The sequence below is a fragment of the Apium graveolens genome, chromosome 5 (genome assembly GCF_009905375.1).
Source record: "Apium graveolens cultivar Ventura chromosome 5, ASM990537v1, whole genome shotgun sequence".
NCBI lineage: Eukaryota > Viridiplantae > Streptophyta > Magnoliopsida > Apiales > Apiaceae > Apium > Apium graveolens.
The window spans coordinates 271,352,553-271,379,215 of NC_133651.1; the positions used below are offsets into that span (position 1 = coordinate 271,352,553).

Here is a 26,663-nt window from a genome sequence, read left to right on the forward strand (position 1 = left end):
AACTATGGATGGTTTCGAAGTACCGAGAACTTGGCATGCACAAAATCTGAAGGTTTACTATGTGTAAGTCAGTTGAGTACGATTCTCACTTGTCAAAATGACAAGTAGGTTTAAAAGCACCTTGAAGCTTTGCTTGCGTAGGATTTTATATTCCAGTAGAATTTACATTGTCGAGTCATTATTGTTAAGGGTCGAACCCATATTATGTAAGGTTTTGAAAAACTAGACTTCATATTAATGAGTTTGAAATTATTTCAACCTATGGATGTTTAAGTTGTGATAATACCTTGTGTGGTTTTAACAAAAATCATGCTTTGATCATTGAAAGAAGAAGACTTCAAGGATTCTTTTATAAGAGTGCATGTTGCACAACTCAAAGGGCCAAGTAGTTCAAGTTTAAATGCAGATTAAGTACTGGAAAGATAAGGAGAAAGATGCGAATAAGAAAAACAGCATAAAATAACCCCGAAGGGTAATAAGTTCTGATACAAACAAAGTTCAAACATAAGTTAAGAATAAAATTACAAAATAGAAAAACTACTCCTCCATGCGGGAGCCTTCATTCCCTTGCTCCTTATCAACACCTTCATTTTCAGCATCCTTCGCAGGAGAAGCGGGAGGAGAAGCAGTGTTAGGATCCAAGATACGATCATCTGGCTGAGGGGATTTGAAAAGGGCATCTATGCTATCCTCTGTCTCAGCCTGTTCTGGACCTATAAAGTCCTTAGGGTCGACTAAGCCTAGATGCCTCTCAGAAACCGCCTTCACGGCCGCATCCCATCCCTGAGTAAATTGTAGGGAATAAAGACCCTCTTCATGAATCTCCATGAGATTCTTAAACTTGTCGGAATCCATGTAGTCATCGATGAGTTTTTCCTTATCACTCCTAAGTTTCACCAGCTCGGAATGAGCCTTAGCCAGCTCCTCATTCTTCGTGTCCAGCTTCTTCTCCAGGGCTTTAGCTCTGTCCTTCCATTTCTTCATCTCCTTCTCAAACTCATCAGAGTTACCCTTCCAAGACCTAGCCTGATGGAGGGCCGCCTGGAAGTAGGTGTTACTCTGCAAAGAAACATGAGTTAACACAAGTTCACTGAAATACGAAAAAGTTGGAATTTAAAAAAGAAAGAGTAGAAAGTTACCGCAGCTTGGGCCTGAGAACCCAGAAGCTCAATAGTCTAGATGTCACTCCCTGTAACGATGTCAGTGAAGTCATGGGGAGTGATGGAATGGTACGACCAATCCTTAGCATGTTTGGTGGATCCAACTACCATGTCACTTCTCCTAAAGCCCCAGTTAGGCCTGAAGGAGTGTGCCTTAAGTGGAAGATCCACGTCATCCCCCAGCTCCACAACAGGGATGTGGGGCTTAAGGAAAGTGGGAGCATCAGGCTTGCCCCTGGGGTCCCTGTTTAGCTTGGCCCTCTTCTGGCGGCCAGATTCCTCCTCCTTGGGCCTGTTGACGTTATTAATAGCCTCACAAGCTAAAAGAAAAAGTAGAAAGAATATTAAATTCCAGAAGATAATAAAGTTGCAATTAAAGGGAAGGAAAAATAGCTACGCAGGTATAAATTTACCCTTATCACTGGCCTGAGAGAGACCAACTTTCTTCAAGGAAAACTCCTCTAAAAGGGTCCAGGTGTCTGTTTTCCCATCATCTGAAATTAAGGCTTGATAGGCCACCTCCTCCTCATCAGTTAACCTGATGCTACCAGGACTACCATCTGATACTTTGCAAAAGGGCCTACGGAAGAGTGTGGCCCAATCACCCTCGGCCCAGGTCAGCCTAACAAACTCATCCCTCCATTTAGGGTTGTTCTCGACTATGGAGTTGCTATCGAAAATATGGGGAATTTTGGGCCGTTGATGAATTAAAACCCAGCCCGGTTGACTCATGGAACTATTATAAAATTGAAAAACTTTCCTAAAAACATCTACAGAAAGAGGAAAATTATTTTTAAGACAAAGAACCATAAAACAGAGAATATTCCTCCATGCATTAGGGGGGAGTTCACCAGGGTTAATTTTTACGTCTGCAAGCAGACGAGGAATAAATTCGTGAAATGGAAACCTAAGACTCGCGTTCAGAGCTCCTCGATAAATAAACAAGGTATCCCCCTCCCAGTTACATGTCCTATCCCCAGGGGCAGCTGGGGTGATCCTAAGATAGGGTGGAAGTTTATACAAGGAATTCATGGACTCAATTCTACCCTCTAACTCATGAAAAGTGTTACCATGGTTATACGAATCTAATTCAGATAGAGAGGGATATTCATCACCTCTAGATTTTATCATATCGATTAAGGAAGTATACAGAGATTGAATTTGAATGTTTGTACCTCTCTTGGAAACGTTCATCTTCCCAAACGAGCCAAGTCATGATCCGCCATTGATATGCTTCGAATGAATGCTTAAAACCCAGAAAAACTTGAAGGAGGTGGACCTGCGGTGGCTGAAGTCGCCGGAAATCGCCTTCTTAAGAGAGAAATCTAAGAGAACTTTTAGAGGAAGTTTGAGAAATGAGGAGTGAAGTGAGGATTCTCACTTCTCACTTCTCTTATATAAGCGAAAAGCTCGGAATACGAGGCATTTTTAGGCCCATATAGCCAGGCCCAACTTAAAAAGCCCATTATCAAGAAGTGTCAGGAATAATCTAGAAGCACCGATGGAAACTGAAGGGTCAAAAATCAACCAGAATTTTAAAGAAATGATTCGATCAAAGTCCTAATCGATAAAAGGGAGGAATCCTGATCGATATTTCATTCGATTAAAAGGGTAAAAAGCCACTTAGTTCGATCAGAGTCCTGATCGACAGAGGAAAGAATCCTGATCGATATTTTATTCGACCAAAAGGGTAGAAATTCACTTAATTCGATCAGAGTCCTGATCGACAAAAAGAAAAATCCTGATCGATATTTCATTCGATCAAAAGGGTAGAAATTCACTTAGTTCGATCAGAGTCCTGATCGACAAAAAGAAGAATCCTTATCGAAGATACCATCGATTAGAGTGGTGTATTGTGAGCTAGTTCGGTCAGAATCCTGATCGAAATCGATCAGGAATTCTGATCGATTCTGCATAAATCCTGGTCGAAGATTCCATCGATTAGAGTGTAACTTTCTGAGCTAGTTCGATCAGGATCCTGATCGAAATCGATCAGGAATCCTGATCGAAGATTCAGTCGACCAGAATGACAATATCACAGTAAGATCGATCAGGATCCTGATCGATTTCGACCAGGATCCCTGATCGATTTGGTATAAATCCTGATCGATTTTAAGCCAGAAAATTAAGGAAAAATCCCAGAATACAGGGAAAAATTCTAGAAAATTAAGGAAAAATCCCAGAATACAGGGAAAAATTCTAGAAAATTAAGGAAAAATCCCAGAATAAAGGGAAAAATTCCAGAAAATTAAGGAAAAATCCAAGAATTAAGGGAAAAATTCCTGGAAATTAAGATAATTTCTAAATAAAAAGGGATAAAAGTAAATCGTTTTAAATGTGTAGGTCGCTCCAAACTTTACGCAAAAACGATACCCTGTAAGGGAACAAATGAACTTAACTTATGCGAAACCTAGTCTCTGTTTCTTAAAAGTTGGGGGGAAAATGATAGGGATAAATAAATCCTGATTATGTAATTAAATATTACATTGATTATACAAGATGTGGGCTGCTAGGCCCAATAAGAAGATGTATGATATTCAGACCAAAAAGGTTAGCACATTGATCAGGCCTGATGGACCAGATCAGGCCTGATGGAACAAAGAAGGCCCAAAACCCTGATTATTAATTAATTTCGTAATTAATTAATAAGGGGAAAATCAGCTATGGAAAAGAGTCCCAATAAGGACATAAATCCTTGTAGATTGGCCTCCAAGGAACCTCATATGATAAGGAATCAGTTTCCTACTTCCTAGGACTCCAAAGTACAATCTAATTCAGAGACATGACCACCAAGTCTCCTATACCAAGTCCAATTCAAGGACCACCAACATCTATATAAGGGGCCTCACCCCACAAATCAGAACTACATTTTTTTGACTTGATCCTTGGCAATCAGCAAGGTACGTAGGCATCTTGAGTCACGAAACACAAGAGCAGTCAAATCGAGCCTTGAAGCTCACGTTCCTTAGTAATAAATACAGCAATTATATATCTTAGTTTTTAACCCATAACAATTGGTAATTCAATTAAACCTTTCGTGAATAATGTACAATGTAATATAATTCCTTTAATTTTATATTATAGATCAAACTTGAGGCAAGCATTGTGTCATCTTCTGCAAGCGTTTAATCCTTCTTTCTTTGATCAATGAGTAAACTATTAAACAAATCAATGTTTGAGCACGGACATGCATTTTATAGTCTTACCCAATCAAGAGGCCAATAATATCACTCCTATAATACAGGAGGGCTAAATCTCATCTAGATCATTCATATTTCTCATATGATTCATAATATACCCAGTGTCTACTTTTATTTTAACCCGGTCAAGGATAACTTTTAATAGTATCAAAGTATATTAATTCTCGTATAGAAATATAATGATTTCAGGTCAAATGACCAATACATCATTATCACTGTGAGATTAACTTATGACACTTTAAACATGTAGTATTTCACAGCGGGTCAATCCAGCACCATGCATTTAATACATGTGCCTGTGTTTTGACTTTAGTATCACCATACCTATGATCAATGAGATGTGATCATCAGTCGACAAACACACTTGTCTCAACGTATTTATTATCGTCCCTTAACAATAATACTTGACTAGGGACCTTTAGGAATATTAATACTATTCTCATAATCTCATTTCTAAGTCACGTACTTAGAGATACAGATTTGCATAACATATTTCAAGGACGTTTATTAATCTAACATTTTATCGCAGAAAATAAAGATATAATGAATTTTTAAAGAATAATCCATAAAATCATAATTAATAATCCAAATGTTTCATAATATAAACATAATAGTGTTGTCTCTAGGGCACAAACACTGTCACATTTGTGTATTGCAAGGGTTTAGAACGCCACGAATCCAATATAAAGATCAATTAGGCAACTGCGAGAATTTCCAAAGTTGGTACGATATTTTGTTAAATTACATAATTATCCTTATTTAATGACCGAATTACTCTTACTTAATTAGTATATAAATCAATTGCAATTTTAAACTAAAACACGTTTTTTCACCTAACACGTCTTTTTACAAAAATATCACCGATAATCTATTTAATAAAATATATTATACGTATTGTAATAGATAAAATATTAAAATTATAATTTGTCGGTCGTTAGTTGGTCAATTCTAATTCTAATTGATATTGAAATCAACTTACTCCACCAATATAAATTCTAATCTATATTGATTCTATATTATTTCGATTGATATTCAAGTCAGCTTTCTCTATCAAATTAAATTCTAATTCATATTAAGTTCTATATTATTCTAATTGATATTGAAATCAAATTACTTTACTAATTTAATTTTTATTTAATTAAATTCTAGACCAATCTTTATAATAGATGTTAATTAAATTATTATTTGATTAAAAATAAATGTAGATATATATTAGGTAGCTATGTATATGCTACCAATATAAATCAGTTTCCTTTTTTTAACTAAAACACATTACCTTTTTTATTATCTTCAATAAAAACACATCTTTTTCCAAAAATGTTACGGGTATTTAATAAAATATAGTATTTTTATACTATATTATAATAGATGAAACATTAAAATTGGTAGTCGATTAGTACTTGCAGAAATTACTCAATTGCCTTCACTTAATTAATTTAATTTTTTTTGACACATGTATCTTATATAATATTATTGTTAAAAATTATGAAATCCTGAAATAAAGTTATATATAACCGAATACAGTAAGCGTGTAGGACACGCTGTTTGGTTAGAGATAGATCTAAAATAAAATAATAAATAATACAGACGTTGTCAAAATAATTAGACTATTAACCGAGCTAAAAAAATAATTTATTGGCGATATAATGACATCAGACTAAAAAACAATATATTACTTACTTTTTTAATAACTATAATTAATAGAAAATCACAATAAAATAATAAAATAATAAATATTTAAAACAACTGTGCATCAGATTACCCTTATTTATAAATCTTTGAAAAACAAAAAATATATAACCTAAATTCATATTTGGTACAGTACCTATTTTTTGGTACACGTTAAATTTACTGAATTGCCCTTACTAATATTTTTTTATTAATTATTATAGATCAATATCAATTTATTAAAGTTATTAGTAACATAGGATAATATTCAATTATATAATAGACAAAATATTGAAAATTTTGATACGGTACCTGTTTTTTTGGTAAATGTAAAATTTACCTAATTTCCATTACTTCTAATTTTTTTACTAATTATAATAGATCAACATTAATTTATTAAAGTTATTAGTAATATATGATATCTATCTATCTTACAAAATATTAAAAAAATTTGTATAGTAACTGTTTTTTGGTACACATTAAATTTATCTAATTGCCCTTATTTATAAATTTTTTATTAATCATAATAGATCAATATCAATTTATTAAAATTATTAGTAACATAAGATAATATTCAGTAACCCACGTCTACATCAATTTGGACATAATAAATTATCCAATTGCTCTTATAATTTTTTTTATCTTTTTCTAATTAGGACCTTTTATCACACGCCCACCCAGCTAAGTAGATTTCCTCGGATCTTTGAACAGAACCCCCTGTGAGATTTCACTCTCACTTACACACAACCTTATCTCTTTTTTTCTTTTTTTTTCTTTTCAATATTAATATAACATGCAGTTACGATACTATATAACCTTAATATTTTGCTAGGAAATGAATAACACACAAAAGGGGGTGAATGTGTTTTAGATATTTTTAGGCTTTTCTTGAATGTTTATGGTTGAACAAAGTAAATTAAATCTTGTAGTAAAATGTGTTCATCCAAAAATTAAGCTTGCAGAAAATAAAGGACACAAATCTTCAAAACTCACTTAATTTTATATTAAATTTAAGAATATTTTGCTACAATATTTCTAGGCTCTTTGTAGATAAAGTGCTTAGCTTCTTCTTGAGAGAATTACAAGATCTCTTTCTAAATTGTTACTAGTGACTGAAGGAATAATGTTAACTTTATAATTCAGTTTACTGCTGGTTTACACAGTGTACAATAAGACATGCTATTAGCTTTTCTAAACTATCACTTGTCATTTCTATTTATAAAAAAGTAGATCTTCCATTTCTGGCTTAGCAAATCTTTAGCATCCTGTGATAATTTTAATCTTCCTATGTCAGTTAATCTTCACCATTGATCTTGCACATTCTTCAAGCTGCTTTTTGTAGACTTGTCAATCCAGCTGTTTGGATTGTTTGTTGATTGTTAATCTTGAATATTGAACTCGTCTGTGATTTAGTACTTTGAGAATTTTACTCGAGATATCCAACTAGGCATATAGAGATCTTGACATCTCGATAAGTATAATGACTTATTAAGATCTCTAATGCTCTAGTGAATTTGACTAATAGAGGTCTCTGAGTTCTCGAATTAAACTTTAGCTTGTCGAGATCTCTCAGCATCATGTCTTTACTTTGTCTTGTGGAAAACTTAGAGTTCTCTAGTGAATTTTGACTTATCGATATCTCTGAGTTCTCTAGTGGACTTTGACTTTTCAATAACTCAAAGTTCTCTAATTAATGTATACTTGTCGATAACTCTGAGTTCTCTAGTGAAGAAATGACTTGTCGATATCTCCAACCTTCATGTCTTCTTGACTTGTCGATATCTCTCTGAGTTCTCTAGTAACTTTCCTGACTTCTCGATAAGTCATTTGGAGTTCTCGAATGACTTCTCTATAACACTAAATATGTGACTTGTAGAGATCTTGACTTAGTTTATTTTTATCCAAACAGATTTATTCAACTCCAAGCTTCTTCAAAATTCTTCTGAGGCATGATCATCTTGATCTTCTTCCATATAGAATCCTTAGGCTTGATACTGTTTCAGGAAAAAGACTCAAGTCTGCTCTATTGCATTTTTACAGACTTTAAAATGTTACAAGTACAAATATAAACTAAGATAACAATATAACTTACTTAGGGTTGAGAAAGTGTCTTAGTCTTGTTAAGGTACATGCATGTCTTATACAACAATCTCCCCCAATTTGTGAGAAGATTGTTTAACACAAATTCATGCTTGTTAACAAGACTAACCCCAAGTTTAAAAGATTATGAAATATAATAGTTCATTATTCTCCTTAGATTAGATGTCCATTTAGCTTTGCTTCACACTTCGATCAGGAACACTAATGATGTTGTCATCTTCAGTAATCTTTGACATCATCACTTATATATTACAATCTCCCCCAACTTGTTCATTATGAAATTATGCACAAGTTCTGATTGATGATGTCAAAACTCTAACTAAATGCAGAAGTCAATCTCCCAATTTTGTCTTCTTCTATGAGTTTAACAAACTTTACTTCTATACATGTCTTTAATATTGTCTGCATCAACATTGCATGGAGATTTACTCGATTTACCCTTGTAAAGTTTGTACCACCAGTGCATTTAGATTTACTCTTCTCTCCCCCTATCAAGAAGAGAGTATTATTGCCTGGCAACATCCAACAACTGTTCTTGCATTTAGATTTACTCTCCCCCTTTTTGACATTATCTTTAGGTGGAAAGATTCAGCTAGATGCACGTTGTTCTAGCTTTTGTCATTGTCCATTTAGAACAATATATGCAGCTTCAAGCTTCAGTGATTCCTGTAGTGATGAATTCAACAGGTAGAATAGGAGACTTTACTTAGACCTGCAGAAAAAGTCTTTCAGTAACAAAAGTCTTAAACTCTCTATTTTTTTAATAAGTAGTCTCATTACTTCTCACTGCACTAGTCTAATGATTTTTAAGAGTCAGAGTTTCTTTACAAGGATTACTAAATCCAGACACTCATCTACCTCTCCTTTTGCCAGGAAGGATCCTGCCTCTCTTATTTTCTGTTTTTCTCTCAATCTTTTCTCTCATCCTCACATGAAAGGATCAAATGTTGTTTGACCTACAGAAATAAGAGGTGACTGAGAAGAGTTTTCTGTGATCATATGATTAGGGGTGATCCATATAGGTCTAATCATACTCAATTCATCAGAAGAATGAGTATGTATTTCATACCTTGTTAGATTCTGAAGAATCAGTTGATTGATTTAACATTAATATGCAGCTGCATCTTTCATCAGATTCGACTGTTCTCACAGTGTTCTCAGTGATTCTACCCTCATCACCATTTTGAGATAATGGTTCTTGTATGGCTGGAGATTCAAGAGTTGCTGGATTACTTTGACATCCAGGTTCTTGTGTACTCTACTCCACTGTCTGAATTCTGAGCTTCCGTTAACACTATTTGTTGTGCAGTTGTGTCATGTTTATCAAGAGATTCTTCCTTGTTTGTTATAGTATGTGAAGTATAGGTTCTTGTGGAACATGGATCAGGAAATGATGGTGCTGCTATGCCCCATTAAGACATATGTTCTTGTGTGCATGATCTAGGAAGTGAAAATCTTTTAGTAGTCTCATCTACATGTCCAAAAGTAATCTCCTTTACTCTCTTTTAGCTTTGCTGTTGTAGGAACTTCTGACATTTTTCCTTAGCAAATCTTCCTTAATTCTAACATAACAGGGTTGATGAGCTTCTGTGAAGACCAGTATTAGATGAAGTTCTGGTACTTTCTTTGGAGATGAATCAGAATAGCCTTTGTAAGCATCTTGGACAGGAAGGGTTGTTCTAGTCATGTAACGGTTCTGATTTAGTAAGCATAATTATTCCCTTCATTAATTCTGTAGGATTTAGATAAGCATGAGGATCTTAGCTTATTACATACTTCTCTTCTCAAACAACAAAACAAAGGAAGAACATTTTGTGAGGATTCTGTCCTTTTGTAAAACAGGTTCCTTTCGAGAGTCACCTGAGTGGGTTTGTGTTTGAGTTTGTGTTTGTGTTGTTGTGCTTGGGTGAACTGCAGTTGGGTTGTGAAAGATGTATTATCTGTAGCTTAGCACAAATGCCTATTGAGTGATCCATAGATCTCATAAATCTTGTAATTAACAAGTTTCTTGCAATTATAAGCAAATTCAGAGAATTTTGCAAAAATTTGATTTTCAAAGATGTTTGCATACAAAAGTTAAGGAATTTTAAACCAAAATCAAGAATGACTTTATGTAACATTCTACTTAACTTATCTGTTGATATGTCTGATGCATCAGTTGAAACCAAATATATTATCCCTACTTCGAGTGACTTGTCTGAGTTTCCTGTTGTTGTCTCGAAGAGATTGTGTTTAACATGTATTGCATTGAACATATGTAACTTTATGATATTTAGTTTGACATATGCAGTATAAGATTTTCAGTTTCATGCAGTATTACAGGAAATATGATAATCAGTTAAAATATAAACACATAGCAAACAAGACACAAACAGCTTTAAAATAGAGAAGATGAAAGATTTTCATTAATATAAAAACAGAGTACAGGATGATTTAGATTCCAACAATTAAACCCTAATCCTAACTACTCTAGTTTCTGCTTCTTCTCTGCTTCAATCCTCCTTGACCTGCGTTGGTACGCTCCAGACATGGAGTGTGCAAGAGAAATGATTCTCTCTTGTAGCTCCAGAGCAACAAGGCGTTCCTGCTCAGCCTCCAAAGCACGTCTCTCCTGTTCGAACAAGACTTCACCCTCAAAAAATAGAAAATTTATTTGATCTTCCCAAGAAAGTTCTTCAAAAACTTCAATGGGAACATCAAAAGGACTGCAGACTATCCCTCTGATGTGGACACAAAGCCCAACAGGGTCGTAGTAGACCCTGTTATCAGCCAAATGAAAGGTTGGTTGATAAACGCCATTGTTTAGCTTGAAGAATACAGGAGCATCCATTTGAGCGATTTGAACAAGATGAGGGCTTGGAGTTAGGATGTTTGTTGAGAGAAAAATTAGTGATGAATATTGAAGAGAGAAGGATTTGAATTTATAGAAAGAGAAAAGAAACCAAGAGACACTTAAGTTTCCCGGTTAATAAGTGTTATAATCACACAAACACACTTTACGCGTACCTAGGCAGTTAAAAGTGACTTGCCTTTCTAGATTAACCATTCCCCATGCAAATACTCAAGAACACTTACACAAAAAGTAACCCTTTCTAGCAGCAAAAGATATTCCACTAGCTCACTAATTAAATCAAATACTCTGTACTGAGATAGATTTATTTTGAATAAATTCAAAACACATAATTAGCACATAGTCAAACAAATTCAACTATTATCAGTATTCTCAAAACATCACATATAATATATTAGTCTACTTACATTAGACTAACAAATTCCACATTTGATCAAAAATATGCATGTAAGCACGTAAATGTGTCAATAAGTCTGAGTATTTATAGGAAAAGCAAACGACTTAATGAAAAAATCTGAAATACGCATTGGGATTTATTCGAGAAGTCATTTTGAACATTGTTAGCATATTCGAGAAGTTATTTTAAGTTCTTAATTAGAGAAGTAAAATAAGCTTATCGAAATGTCTTATAAATACTCTTTTTGTCCAAAAAGGACTGATAAGTTCTGAATTTTAATCAATATAAAATTAGAACAGATTTTATGTCAAAAGTATTTCGCTGAACATAATTTATCAATTAAATTATTCCAGTTTTTCATACTTTTTGCTTCTTTTGATATGTTATTTATTAACTTCATATATTTAGCATATGAATTAATAAATATACAGTTTACTTAGAATTTTGAAAAATTCCAAGTTAAAATATGTATCGAGAAGTCTGGGTATTTATAGTAAAAGCAGATGACTTGTCGAGAACTCAAAAATAGACGTTTGGAGTTTGCTTATCGAGAAGTCATTTTTAAGAATTTAAATACATATCGAGAAGTCATTTTAAATTACTCTTATAGAGAATAAAAAATTGACTTATCGAGATGTCAAATAAATACCCAGTTTGTCCAAAAATGGACTGAATTAATTCCAACTTTTATTTGAATAAATTCAAAATAAAATAAGAATAACTTTTTCAAAAGTATTTTACCAAAATAATTTATTAAATTAAATTATTTCAGTTCTGAGTTATTGATAAGTCAAAAATTGTACTTGTAGAGAATTCTGTGAATTAACACTACTAGAGAACTCTACAAGGACTTATTGATAAGTCATTTTTAAGCCTATCGAGAAGTCACTCTAGAAGTCAGTAAATTGACTTGTCGAGAACTCACTCGAGATGTCCTAAAATGACTTGTCGAGAAGTCAATTAGACTTATCGAGAACTCAGCTCTCTATATACTTTTGATTTTTGTAATTATGCCTTGTGTTAATTTTACATATTAAGGATGTAAATTAACAATTGGGCAGTTTACTTAGAATTTGAAAAATTCCAAGTTGAATTTAGAATTTTGAAAAATAAATATGCAGAGATTTCTGACATATTTATAGTTCATATTTCAGTTAATTTTGAATTAAATAAAATTAATTTTGTTTTACTGGAGATTAATCTGCTGCAAAACATTAGCTGAGTTCTTGCCTTAGGGTGAAGAATTAAGCATTCCAATTTTACCTACAAGTCTAGTGAAAGTTGCTTCATCCAAAGGTTTAGTAAAAATGTCAGGTAATTGTTTTTCTATTGGAACAAAAATGAGCTCAACGGTACCATTTGTAGCATGTTCTCTAATAAAATGGTACCTTACATCAATGTTCTTTGTCCTAGAATGATTAACTGGATTAGCTACTATAGATATAACACTAGTATTGTCATACATAATAGGAATTTTGTGTAACACTAGGTCATAGTCTATTAGCTGATTTCTAATCCAAAGCACTTGAGCACAACAACTTCCTGCAGCTATGTATTTAGCCTCAACTGTAGAAGTTGATACAGATTGTTGTTTCTTGCTATACCAGGATACAAGTCTTTGTCCAAGAAATTGACAGCTTCCACTAGTACTCTTCATATCAACCCTGCATCCATCAAAATATGCATCTATGTAACCAACAGCTTCAAAACTAGTTCCCTTAGGATACCATAATCCCAAGTTTGGAGTTCCCTTTAAATATCTGAAAATCCCCTTTACAGCCATCAAATGTGATTCTTTTTATTGGCTTGAAATCTTGCACATAACCATGTTCCAAACATGATGTCTGGTCTACTTGCTCTTAAATAAAGCAATGATCCAATCATCCCTCTATAGCTTGAGATATCTACATTTTTTGCCCTTTTTATCTTCATCCAACTTGATTGCAGTAGACATAGGTGTAGATGCAGGTGAACAATCAACCATACCAAACTTTTTTAATAGATCCTTGACATACTTAGTTTGGCTGATGAAGATACCATCACTTCTTTGACTGACTTGAAGACCAAGAAAGTAACTCAGTTCCCCCATCATACTCATTTCATATTCACTTTGCATAAGCTTGGAGAATCTTTGACAAAGCTTTTCATTAGTAGAACCAAAGATGATATAATCCACATAAAGCTGAACTAAGATCATATCTTCACCATATTTCTTATAGAATAGAGTCTTGTCTATGGTAACTCTAGTAAAACCATGCTTCAGTAGGAAATCTGACAGTGTGTCATACCAAACTCTAGGTGCCTGTTTAGGTCCATATAGAGCCTTGAGTTACTTGTACATAAAATTTGGAAATTCTGGATCTTCAAAGCCAGGTGGTTGTTGCAAATAAACTTCTTCTTCTAGCTCACCATTCAAGAAGGCACTCTTGATATCCATTTGATACACTTTAAAATTTGAATGTGCAGCAAATGCTAGAAAAATTCTTATTGCTTTAAGTCTTACAACTGGAGCAAAAGTTTCATCATAATCAATTCCTTCCTCTTGTGAATAGCCTCTTGTAACCAACCTTGCTTTGTTTCTGGTGACTATACCATTTTCATCCATCTTGTTCCTAAACACTCATTTTGTTCCAATTATGCTTATGTTCTTTGGTGCAGGAACCAATTTCCAAACTTTGTTTATTTCAAACTGATTCAGCTCTTCCTGCATGGAAGATATCCAATCAAGATCCGGTAAAGCTTCATCAATTTTCTTAGGCTCTACTTGAGATATAAAATATGCATATAGGCACTAATTAGCAGTTGCACTTCTAGTCCTCACACCAGCAGTAGGATCACCAATAATTGCTTCTCTAGTGTGACTTCTATCCCACTTCCTTGTATGAGTTTGTTGACTTTTGCCTTCATCATTTTCTTCATTGTTGGTATGACTACTAGATCCTTCTTCTCTTTCTCCCGCTATGTTTGTGCTATCAAAATCAGGTGTTTGAGATGAGCTTCCATTTTCATGATTTTCCTGTTGAGTAGTCTCTTCATTTAATATATGTTGTGCATTAACTTCATCTTCCCCATCAGAATCACTATCATTGTTGAGGTATTTAAATGCAAGGGCTTCAACTTCATTATCATCAAGGCATTCCAAGCCTGGACACTTGCCATCATCAAAAGTCACATTTGTGCTCTCCATAATCTTCTTTTGAATAATCACATAAACTTTGTAGGTTGTTCTTTCCAGTGAATATCCTAGAAAAATTGCTTCAAAAACCTTTGAGTCAAATTTTCCCACATATTCAGAGTTGTCTTTCAAAATGTAATACTTGCTTCCAAACACATAAAAATGCTTCACAATAGGCTTTCTTTTAGACATGATTGAGTAAGGTGACTTTCCATGTGCCTTGTTAATGAGATATCTGTTCTGAGTGTAACATGCAGTGTTAACAGCTTCTTCCAAGAAACTGGTTGGTAACTTGGCATCTTGCAGCATTGTCCTAGCAGCTTCAACTAATGTTCTGTTCTTTCTTTCAACTACTCTATTTTATTGAGGTGTTCTAGCAGCTGAGAATTCTTGAACAATGCCTTTACTTTTGTAGAATTCACTCAATGTAGCATTTCTTAATTTTGTTTCATTATCACTTCTCAATCTTTTTACACAGTTGTAACCTTCAGCCTATTTTTCTATCTTCTTGATGTGCTCAATTATGATGTGTGGAGTTTCATCTTTAGAGTACATGAACTCTACACAAGTGTATCTTGAGAAATCATCCACCATCACAAGTGCATATTTATTCCTTGAAATAGATAAGACATTTACTGGCTCAAACAAGTCCATATGAATTAGTTGCAAAGGAGTACTTATAGAATTCACAGTTTTTGACTTGTGACTTGATCTTTTCATTTTTCCTTTATGACAAGATTCAAAAACTTCAACTTGAGCAAACTCCAGTTTAGGCGCATGTCTCTTACCAACTCCTTTTTGACCAAGGTGTTAATTGCCTTGAAATTCAATTGAGATAGCTTTTTATGCCAAAGCTTGATTTGTTCTCCTGATGCCTAGGTGTAGAATCAACAAATATCATCCTTATTTGTTGAGTCCAAGTCTACAACAAACAAGCTTCCGTTCCTTGCTCCTTTCAGAGCAACTTCACCAGTTTCCTTACTTATAAAAGTACATTCTTCTTTGTTGAATAAAACTTCAAAGCCTTTATCTGCAAATTGGATAACACTGAGAAGATTCACTTCAAGACCAGCTACCAGTGTTACATCATCAATGACAATATTTTCAGAAACAATCTTGCCATATTCCATTGTGAATCCTTTGTTGTTGTCTCCAAAGGTCACCAAAGGGCCAGCTTTCTCCTCAAACTGTGATAGCAGGGCTTTATCACCTGTCATATGCCTGGAACATCCATTGTCTATGATCCAGATGACTTTCTTCACTTTGCCCTGCACATAATGAGTTTTAAGTGTGTTTAGCAACCCAAGCAGTGTTGGGTACTTTCTTCTTGTTAACTGATTTAGCAGAAGTAGAATGAGTAGTTTCATATAAAATAGAGTTCAATGATTGTTGTGTATTTTCCCTATCTAATGTTGAGCCAATTTTTGTTTCTTTAAGGTCTACTCTCAGTTTGTGGTAACCTTTCATCACTTTCAAGTTGCAAGGGATGCAGTCAAACTTGTCACATAATAAACAAGGATCATTTGTATTTGCTTCATTGTATTTCCAGGCTCCTTCAGTTGGCTTGCTAACTGCCTTTTTACAAAGGTGAGTTAGGTGATTCATAGAGGCACATTTTTTACATTTCTTTCTTGGAGCATCTGCAACATAAGAAAAATTGTTACTTTTGTTTAACCCTATTTTTCCATTTCTATTTTTCTTTTTCTTTCTTGCATCTTCAGTTTTGGTTTCATTAATAGGAGTCTTGGGACTTTGTTTGTCCATGAGCTTCTCTTCAGTATTGGAAGACTAAACTTATTCTTCAATTTTCTTCTCTTTATCCTCATCAGAAATTTCTTGCTTGATAATCAATTCTTCTTCACTGAAGTTGACTTCACATGCTTTGAATATAGGTGCATTAACCTATTTCAAGAAAGTTGGAGCATTTTCAGTTTTCTTTGCTTTCCCTTTGTCACCTACAGTCTTCTTTTTGTCAATCAGAGCATCATAGTCAAGACCAATAGCAATGTTTGCACATGACTTATTTTTCTCATGGTACTGTCCAACCAGTTCAGATGCATTTCTGAAAGATTTCAGCTTCACTTCATTCTTTTCCAGCTTCTCCCTTAGCACTGCTTCAATTTCATTTGCACACTTGAACTTGTTCTTTAGATATGCATTTTCTTGTTTTAAACCTTCAAGCTCCACCAACAACAATTCAGTTTCTTGCTTCTCACTTTCAAGCTTCTCATTTATCTTTGTTAATCTGCTAACTTCTTCATTAGCATCAACCATGCTTGTGTGGATGTGAAACATTTATGTGCTCATCTTTTCAACAGTTTCCTTATATTGATTCACATTTAAATCAGTGGTGGTAAAAGTTGGTACCTATAATTTAGATGAGGATGATTCTCCTTGCTCCAAGGCCATGAGTGCATAATTTCTAAATTCTTCATCTTCATCATTTTCAGAGTCATCCCAAATTTTACCCTCTGCAATATAAGCTTTGCTTTGTTGTTTCTTCAAAAGAGCTGCATACTTTGCTTCAAGTTCAAGATAAGATTTATCCTTCTTTGCTTTCTTGGGTTTCCTGTATTCTGTAGCAAAATGACACAACTCATCACAGTTGAAGCACCTTATCTTAGATCTGTCAACAGATCCAATTTTGTAGCCAATTTTGCTTTCAGGACTGTACTTCCCTTTTCTTTTTCAGCTGTTGTTTTTGTTGAAAGACTGTCCTTTAGCCTTGAAGTATCTTGGCTTCTTTACTCTAATGTTAGAGACTTTTCTAGTCAGATAAGCCATTGACTGATCTAGTTCATCCAGTTCATCAAGAGTGTAGAACTCATCTTCTTCCAATTCCAGAATGACTTGTTCCTGTGAATCATTTATTCTTTGCTCACATGTTGAGGCAACTGGAGTTTGAGATCTTGGCTCATCAGTAGATGTTTAGCTTTCATTGAAAATTAAAGCACTTGAGCCATCTACAACATGTCCCTGGTCAGATCTCAATGATTTTCTCTGAATCATTTCAAGTTCATATGTTTTAAGAATTCCATACAGAACTTCTACTGTTATCCTACTCAAGTCTCTCCCTTCCCTGATTGCTGAGATTTTCTGTTCCAAATGATCAGGGAGAGTAAGCAGGAACTTCAGGTTCACTTCTTCAGCTTCATAGTATTTGTCATGGAGCTAAAAATCATTTATCATCTTGTTAAACCTTTCAAACACATCTGTTATACTTTCCTTTGGCTTTGCCATGAAACCCTCATATTGTGAAATCAGTATCTTTCTCTGATTTGATCTTACTTTCTCACTTCCCTAACAAAGTATCTCAATCTTTTCCCATATTTGCTTGGCAGTGTCACAGTTGACAATGTTGTTGTACATCACATTGTCAAGTAACTCAATCAATATCAATTGCAAGCCACTATCCCGGGAAACTTTATCTTTTTCAGGCTCAGTATACTCAGAAAGATCATTTAGAGCATAATGAGTTGGGATAACCATGTCTCCATCTGTAGATTCATCAATTCTAACCATAGGAATGAAGGGCCCATTCTTGAGGATCTGAATGTAGAGTAGATTGGTCATCCTGATAAACAACATCATTTTCTTTTTCCAGAGAGAGTAGTTAGCTTTGTCAAATGTAGGAATTTTGATGCTACCGATTTTCTGTTTATTTATTCTTCCAAGATCTTGAATCTGTTTACTTTTAGATTTTTCTCTGATACCACTTGTTAGGAAATGAATAATACACAGAGGGGGGTGAATGTATTTTAGATATTTTTAGGCTTTTCTTGAATTTTTATGATTGAACAAAGTAAATTAAATCTTGTAGTAAAATTTGTTCATGCAGAAATTAAGCTTGCAGAAAATAAAGAACACAAATCTTCAAAACTCGCTTAATTTTATATTAAAATTAAGAATGTTTTGCTACAAAATTTCTAGGCTCTTTGTTGATAAAAAGCTTAGCTTCTTGAGAGAATTACAAGATTTTTTTCTAAATTGTTACTACTAACTGAAGGACCAGTGTTAACTTTATAATTCAGTTAACTACCGGTTTACAGTGTACAATAAGACATGCTATTAGCTTTTCTAAACTGTCACTTGTCATTTCTATTTATAGAAAAGTAGATCTTCCATTTTTGGCTTAGCATATCTTTAGTATCCTGTGATAATTTTAATCTTCCTCTGTCAGTTAATCTTCACCATTGATTTTGCACCTTCTTCAAGCTGCTTTTTGTAGACTTGTCAATCCAGCTGTTTGGATTATTTGTTGATTGTTAATCTTGAATATTAAACTGGTATGTGATTTTGTACTTTGAGAATTTTACTCGAGATCTCCAATTAGGCATATAGAGATCTTGACATCTCGATAAGTATAATGACTTATTGAAATCTCTAATGCTCTGGTGAATTTGACTTATAGAGGTATCTGAGTTCTCGAATGAAACTTTAGCTTGTCGAGATCTCTCAGCATCATGTCTTCACTTTGTCTTGTCGAAGACTTAGAGTTCTCTAGTGAATTTTGACTTATCGATTTCTCTGAGTTCTCTAGTGGACTTTGGCTTATCGATAACTCAGAGTTCTCTAATGAATGTAGACTTGTTGATAACTCTAAGTTCTCAAGTAAAGAAATGACTTATCGATATCTCCAACCTTCATGTCTTCTTGACTTGTCGATATCTCTCTAAGTTCTCTAGTACCTTTTCTGACTTCTCGATAAGTCATTTGGAGTTCTCGAATGACTTCTCTATAACACTAAATTTGTGAATTGTAGAGATCTTGACTTAGAGTATTTTTATCCAAACAGATTTATTCAACTCCAAGCTTCTTCAAAATTCTTCTGAGACATGATAATCTTAATCTTCTTCCAGATGGAATCCTTAGGCTTGATACTGTTTCAGGAAAAAGACTACAGTCTGCTCCTTTGCATTTTTACAGATTTTAAAATGTTACAAGTACAAATACAAACTAAGATAACAATACAACTTAATTAGGGTTGACAAATTGTCTTATGTAGGGTTGACAAATTGTCCTAGTCTTGTTAAGGTACAGGCATGTCTTGTACATCATATTTATATATCATTGATAAAATTCCCTCACCCGCTCCCTTTCTTTCTGCACTCTTTTTCGGTATATGTCTTATTTAATTATTTTTACATGATTATGTTTGCCAAGTTATTATCGAAATATCAAAAATTTTGGTTTTAAATTTTATTTTTAATATTAATTATATTATATTTACTTTTAATTTGTCAATTATTTTTTTCAACTAAAATACATTATCTTTTTTATTTTTTTCTTATCAAAATATTTGTTTTCAAAAAATATCCGGACAATTATATTTAGTAAAATAAAATAAAAATAGTAATTTATCAATTTATTTATACTATTATATAATAGACAAAATATCAAAAAAAATTGATTTAACGATTTTCGGTTATTTGTTAATAATATTATTATATTATATAAGTAATAATTAACCAAACAATTTTTTTTAACTAAAATAACAATTACTTTTCTCAATAATACACATTATCTTTTCTATTAATCCCGACTAAAACATCTACTCAGTCAATAATGATAACTTATCATTTTTTAAACTAAAATGCAAATTATCTTTTTCAACTAACACATGTTACCTTTTTCAATTTATTTCAACTAAAATATCTATTTTCCAAAAATATTAAAGGAAAGTTTATTCCATAAAATTGAATAATAATATTATAATAATTAATAACTAACCAATTAACTTTTCAGCTAAAATACGTTACTTTTGCTATTTTTTAAAAACGCCCATTTTCTTACAAAATAACATTTGCAATTCCATTTAATAAATTAAAATTATAATATTTTATAATTATTAATAACTAACTAACATTTTAAGCTAAGATGCATGACGAATTTAACTTAAACTAAAAAAATATTATTAAAAAATTTCAACTCAAATTAGATTAAAAATAACACAATATTAAAATAAGTCTGTGAATCGCGCATGTTTTAATCTATACTATATTATAATAGACAAAATATTAAAAATTTAGTATTCAGTCGTTATTTGCCGAAATTACTTGATTGCCATCAGTTAACTAATTTATTATTTTGACATAATTTCCTTATATAATGTTATGTTAAAAATTATGAAACACTTAGAAACAAATTTATATATAACCCAGTAGACAAGTAGGATACTATGTTTGGTTAAATACAGACATTGTTCAGGCTGAAACATAATATTAAATATTATTGACATTGTTAAAATAATTCTGCTATTAATCCGAGTAATACAATATAAAAACAAAAAAAATGAAATAGCAATTATTAGAACAACCGTGTTTAGCACCGGTTTTAGACCAGTAAATATGAATTTGAGGTTGTTTACATATTATGAGTGTTTGATTATGTTAGTCATTGGAAAGTTGAGATATTTGAAGGCGATAATTTCCGATAATAAATGGTTTATGAGAATTAAGAAAGCATAGATAACAAGAGGTCTCATGACAACAAAGACACCATTGGTTTATAAAAATTACTTAATTTTTGTGGCGAGTAAGAATTGATTTGGTGTCGCGGAATAAAACCAATAGCTAACAGCTCACGCCACCCCTGAATATACTTTCGGTGGTTTACAACATATTTTATGGCAGTAAGTATCAATCACACTGGGATGGCGTGATCAAACGGCATCATAGTTTAAACTACCCAAATAACTAGAGTTGAGAAGAAGATATGGTTGAGGAACGAGTGCTGAAAAATCCCAATATATGCACTGTTGAGTAATCACAATGAGAAATAGATAACAAAAGTTTTTATTATGCAAATTGAAACCTCACCCTTAGAATTGGATAAGATGAAAGATGATGATGATGAAAGAGAAGACCAGTTAGAAGGAGGCAGCTGCGTGGCATGCTACATGTAAAAGACACAAAGCACTTTATTTACACCCATCTATCTCACAATCTTTACACCTGTCAGATTTGTTGCGTGTAAATATGTTTCGTGTCCAATTCAAAGTTTTATTCTTTACTTGAGCAGCTAGCAAACCACACCGCTCCTTTATAAATACAAATCCTGGATAGAGAGTGTGAGAGAGATCGAAGGGCGTAAAATACACATACTATCATAAGTAAAGACGAGAGAGAGAGAGAGAGGAGAGAGAGATGGCAGATTGGGGACCAGTGTTGATAGCGGTGTTGTTGTTTGTGCTGTTGTCTCCGGGGTTGTTGTTTCAGTTGCCTGGAAGAGGTAGAGTGGTGGAGTTTGGAAACATGCATACAAGTGGGCTTTCTATTTTGGTTCATACCATCATCTATTTTGGCATCATCACCATCCTTCTCATTGCCATCGGCATTCACATCCATACTGACTAGTTTACACCTACTGCTTCCCCCGCCATACCCCATCTTCCGCCATGCTCAACTACTTCAAACAATACATGAATCATCATCCTTTTTATTTTTTATTTTTTTTTAATTTCCTTTTGGTTGTAATTTTGTATTCCGAGTTAATTCTAAAGATGTTTTATGTTTTGTTCCATTGGGAGTTCTTGTTAAATTAGTGTTAATGATTGTATTTGTGGTCCAATTTGATTCTGGGCTTCTTTCTTCTCTTTATTTCATATCTTCATTTTCCAAGCAAGTAGTTAAAGCATTTCTTTAGCTGTGGTAATCTAATTTGCAGATAGAGATGGTAGCTATTATTTCTAAGATTACATATATATATATATATATATATATATATATATTTACACTTTCGCATGGACTGACTGGACTATATAAATACAGATACATTTAAGAGATGGCCTTTTTAATTATGTATCTTATGCGTTTTGTAAAAATTGAAAAAGGAGATTTTTATTATTTCAGACTTCAGAGCTTTATATGATCCGTCAATTCACCAAGTGTACAGAGTTTGTATATACATCCAGCTGTGTTGCAGTGAGCTTCATGTTGCCGTTCCTGTGTAATTCGCATCTCAATACAGTACATCAACATAGGTACTTCATATTGTGATGCTTGTAAGCTGGAAAATTATACAACTTCAATTTAAAGAAAGAAAAATCAACAAACGGAGATCCTGGTACGTAGTAACAACTGGAATACAAGATGTAGACTTTCCTACTACTTCCTTCACGCCTAGAGAAGATATATCCACACGTTTTGGTTCTGTATCATTAGGAGGTACATCCATTTTTTCCTCCGATATTACACTTTACAATACTAGGGTAAATTCTACTAGCAGCACATAGCAAAAGATAATTTGTGCTGCTTGATCATCATCCCACAAACGTGATCCTACTCTCCGCTTCATAGGAGTTTCCAAGCTGCAAAGATAACAGGGGAATAATTTATTAGAAACTGGAGTTGCTGGAGTAAAGGGCTAACACTAAGTACATCAGCAAACTTGGAAAGAAAACAAAAATGTTCTAACCAATGATTCATTCCCCTACAATCTCTTATACAAAAGCTAAATTCTCAAGGTTAACAGGAATTTAGCAAACTAACAGCTCAACTAGCAAGCATACATATGGTTTCAAAGCATGACTCATATTTCTATCTTCTCCGGTAAGATTGCTACATCTCAGGCTCAACATGTGCTCACCTATGTTCCTTGGTAGTTTAATTCACGATATATGTGTAACAGCAACAAATTCTTAAGATTGCAAAAAACCACATAACATGAAAGATTCAGTTCATTTTAGGATGTACCAAGACGTCATAGGGAGCAATGGAGCATACACAACTCGCGAACGGTTATGGAAGCACCGAAATTGAAAGGAAATTACTTATCGTAAATGTTATACTTTCATACAGTAAAAAGTTTAATAATTTTTTAAACAATAAAACCAAGTCACTCTTCATTGAAGATATTGACGATTGATGACAATAAATCCTCAAATTTGTATCACGGTTAACCTATTTTGTGAACTCCTCTACTGATAATTCGATTGTATGTCCTGACTTTCCATGATTTCCTTCACCTTAGTTTATCATCCAGGCTATTTTCACTCAACCACATATGGAAGAGGCATTATACCAGAGAGAGGGCACCAGACTACACCTCTAGGCAGCCATTCCATTGACTTTTGGGTAAAGTTTGTAAAAGAGCTAGTTGACTTGTGGAATGGATGGAGTACACACATTGAAATGGTCCAACTCAAGTTCAATTACGTTACACAAACATGACTAGCAGTTGTTGACCATTTTTAAATTGTTATGTATCAACTGAATTTACATATTTTGAGGATATGTAATAGAAACTGTACAAAGAATATCCATAAAACTAATAATTTTTCCTTTAAAATGCTTGAAATATCATCCCCAACATTTATCTCACTGAAGAGATTCTTTCTAGTCCTCAAGAAAAAATATACAGTTAGTTACCAACGAATTTATGTGACATCAGGTAGAAAACGAGTTTAAAATAGGATAGAGGTGTATAATATAGTTTATATCACAAAACAATACGGGAATAGGAAAAGAATCAAACTCTTGCTCCTTTTTTTTTCCCTTCTCTAGAACACAATCATAACAAAAAGGCATGACTATTGATAATATATTTTGGTTTAGTCAACATGTTTAACTCCAATGCTAGTGGTCCAGTTACAAAATACAGGTTTGAAGACGTAAAGAAACAAAAATGCCTCAGAGAGCTACAAAATATATTACATTTAGACTTTTTAATAAGAACAAAATTTATAGAAAAAAAAATGAAATAGCATTTCAACACTTAATATATTTCTGACAAGACAAAATTTAAACTTTCAATGAAGAGGGCAAACTAACCCACTTATATCATGAGCCCTTCTTAGAGCAAATCCTATGCTAATACAACAATAGCTTTAAAGCTCTATATAGGAACAAAAACTGAATTAGTTGCTAGAATAGAACTCAAACTCCAATGCCCGACTCCATTTAAGCTGGTTTTATCTCTCTAAAATAGAACTTACATTCAACTTTCCTCCTTTTCGAAGATGGAAATGTCATAAAGCCATGCGGTGAGCCATAATAAATTTAATACAACCAACATGTATCTTGCATTTAATATGAACTCCCAGAGGCCACAAGTTAGCTACCAAAACTGTGCCGACAGAGATGAAGACAAACAAACCAGTTACACTAACTACCAACCTTAAAGATTCTACCCAAATTCTATGCAAAACACTAAAATTTGCTCAAACATAAAATAATAAACGGGATAATTGCAAGTTTATCGTAATCATATCACATATATAAATCCATATTCAATTTACTAGCATTTGACATATCTAGCATCGTCATCCCTTAACCTCCAACAAATTAGCTACCAATACTGGACCGCATAAATCAAAACAGACAAACCAGCTACACTAACTAATTAACTCGAATATTCTTAATTAATTAACTCTATCTAAAACATTTGAATCAGCTCAATTATATAAAAAAACAATAATCAACACGAAATGCAATCACATAACAGATAAATCTACAATAAATTGAAGTCAAATACGTAAACTTAACCGAATCACAAGCAATAAAAATAAAACAGCGAATTAAACGAAATTAGGAAGACGAAAAATGTACCGGGAACATCTTTCCGAGGCGAAGGAGGCGACAAGGTGTAACAAAAAATTGCACGACCGATCATCGATAAACTGGAAACAATTCCGACGAAATAAAACACCATGACCAATCCAATAACCCAAGGCATCAACAAAAAACCAATAAAAAAAGTGACGGAGCCACACAACATCAACGCTAACGATATTCCTAACAGCAACGACGCGAATCCGGCGGGCGTAAGCTGCGGCAACGAGGAACGGCGAGAAGTGGCCGGAGAATGATCGGAAAACTGAATCGGAGAAGGCGGAGATCGGAGGATGTTGAGAATCAAAGCAGAGAGCTCGTGGAAAACCCTAGATTGTTGATCTTGTCTAGTCATCATAATTGTAATTTAATTCGTGTTTTTAATGAAATTGAAAGGAAAAAACAAACAGATAAGCAAGGAGGTTGAGAGGGAGTTAATATTAATATAGTAAATAAAAAAGGAGGAAATGGAATCGGTGGATAAAAATTGTTAAAATCGAGGCAAATGGATAAACTCTTTAGGAGATGACGATGATTTCATAAAAATTAAGGAGAGAGTTTTAAATTTTATGATAAATTCGAGTTGTGTTGTATGACAACTCAACTGCGGGTTGTTCGATTGAATATTTATTAAATGTTTGGGTTGTTTGCCTTTGCATGTGGGAAGGTTAGGTCAGGGAAGGGAAGATTGGTTTGAAATGAAATGTGAATTTATATGTCTGGGGTTTTGCCAATGAATAATGCCTAAAATTTTAATTGGTCTTTTCGTTATGAATATTGATAAATTTCTTATATTTTATATTAATTTTAATAATAAAAATACTTTAAATTGATAAAAAATAATGATTAATATATGTTAATGGACATCACTAAAAAAACCTTTTCTTATTATTATATCTAGCACCAACTCAAAACCATACTTGAGGAGATAAAACAAACACTGGTGATATTAATATATGGCCATCAGACCTATAATTTTACTCTCCCGGCTTTAAACGTCAATTTTTTAAAACTATGTATTATGAAAAAGTTAATATTAATAAAAAAATTATATTTAATTTTATTAAATTAATAAAATATGTGAAATACTCTTAATCTTGCAAATATAAATTAGAAATTTGTGATCCGAAATTGATTTTAGAAAATTAAACCTACATTAAAGTTAAAGTAATTAATTAATTTAGAACAATTTTTTTAACTAAAGTAAACATATATCATGGAACGGGGGTATTATTTTGTAAATATTTAGATTTTAAAAATGAAACCAAACAAATGGATGAAATAAACAAATTTTTAACCTAAGTAAAAATAGGAATGGAGGGTTTATTTATTATTGTTTAGGATTCAATTTCCGCTTACTGTTAAATAGGTTTAGAATATATATTCATTTGTATAAAATATAAGTATAATTTTTAAATAAATATGAATATAATATTTTAGAGAAAAACAAACATTGCATGTATAATTTTATATTCAAAAATGTAATTATACCAGACGATAATGGCTGTACGAATGGAGATGCTCTTATCTTGACGCCACATAATGAAGCACTTGCTGCAATA

At 33.1% G+C, this 26,663-nt stretch overlaps 2 protein-coding genes across 2 annotated transcripts; one reads left to right on the top strand and one right to left on the bottom strand.

Annotated features, from left to right (window-relative positions):
• Positions 1-21,570: 21,570 nt before the first annotated feature.
• LOC141659043 (uncharacterized) lies at positions 21,571-22,149 on the top strand. Its single transcript, XM_074465776.1, has one exon. The coding sequence runs from the start codon at positions 21,697-21,699 to the stop codon at positions 21,904-21,906; it is 210 nt and encodes a 69-aa protein (XP_074321877.1). The 5' UTR covers positions 21,571-21,696; the 3' UTR covers positions 21,907-22,149.
• Positions 22,150-22,407: 258 nt separating this feature from the next.
• On the bottom strand, positions 22,408-25,786 carry LOC141659042 (uncharacterized). The gene is made up of 2 exons (XM_074465775.1): positions 25,099-25,786; positions 22,408-22,859 (listed from the first exon to the last, which is right to left on the bottom strand). The coding sequence occupies exons 1-2, from the start codon at positions 25,457-25,459 to the stop codon at positions 22,843-22,845; spliced, it is 378 nt and encodes a 125-aa protein (XP_074321876.1). The 5' UTR covers positions 25,460-25,786; the 3' UTR covers positions 22,408-22,842.
• Between the last annotated feature and the right edge of the window lie 877 nt (positions 25,787-26,663).

What these genes read in the sequence shown, in the direction of transcription:
- LOC141659043 (XM_074465776.1), top strand. Translation starts at nt 21,697, where the DNA reads ATGGCAGATTGGGGACCAGTGTTGATAGCGGTGTTGTTGTTTGTGCTG.
- LOC141659042 (XM_074465775.1), bottom strand. Translation starts at nt 25,459, where the DNA reads ATGATGACTAGACAAGATCAACAATCTAGGGTTTTCCACGAGCTCTCT.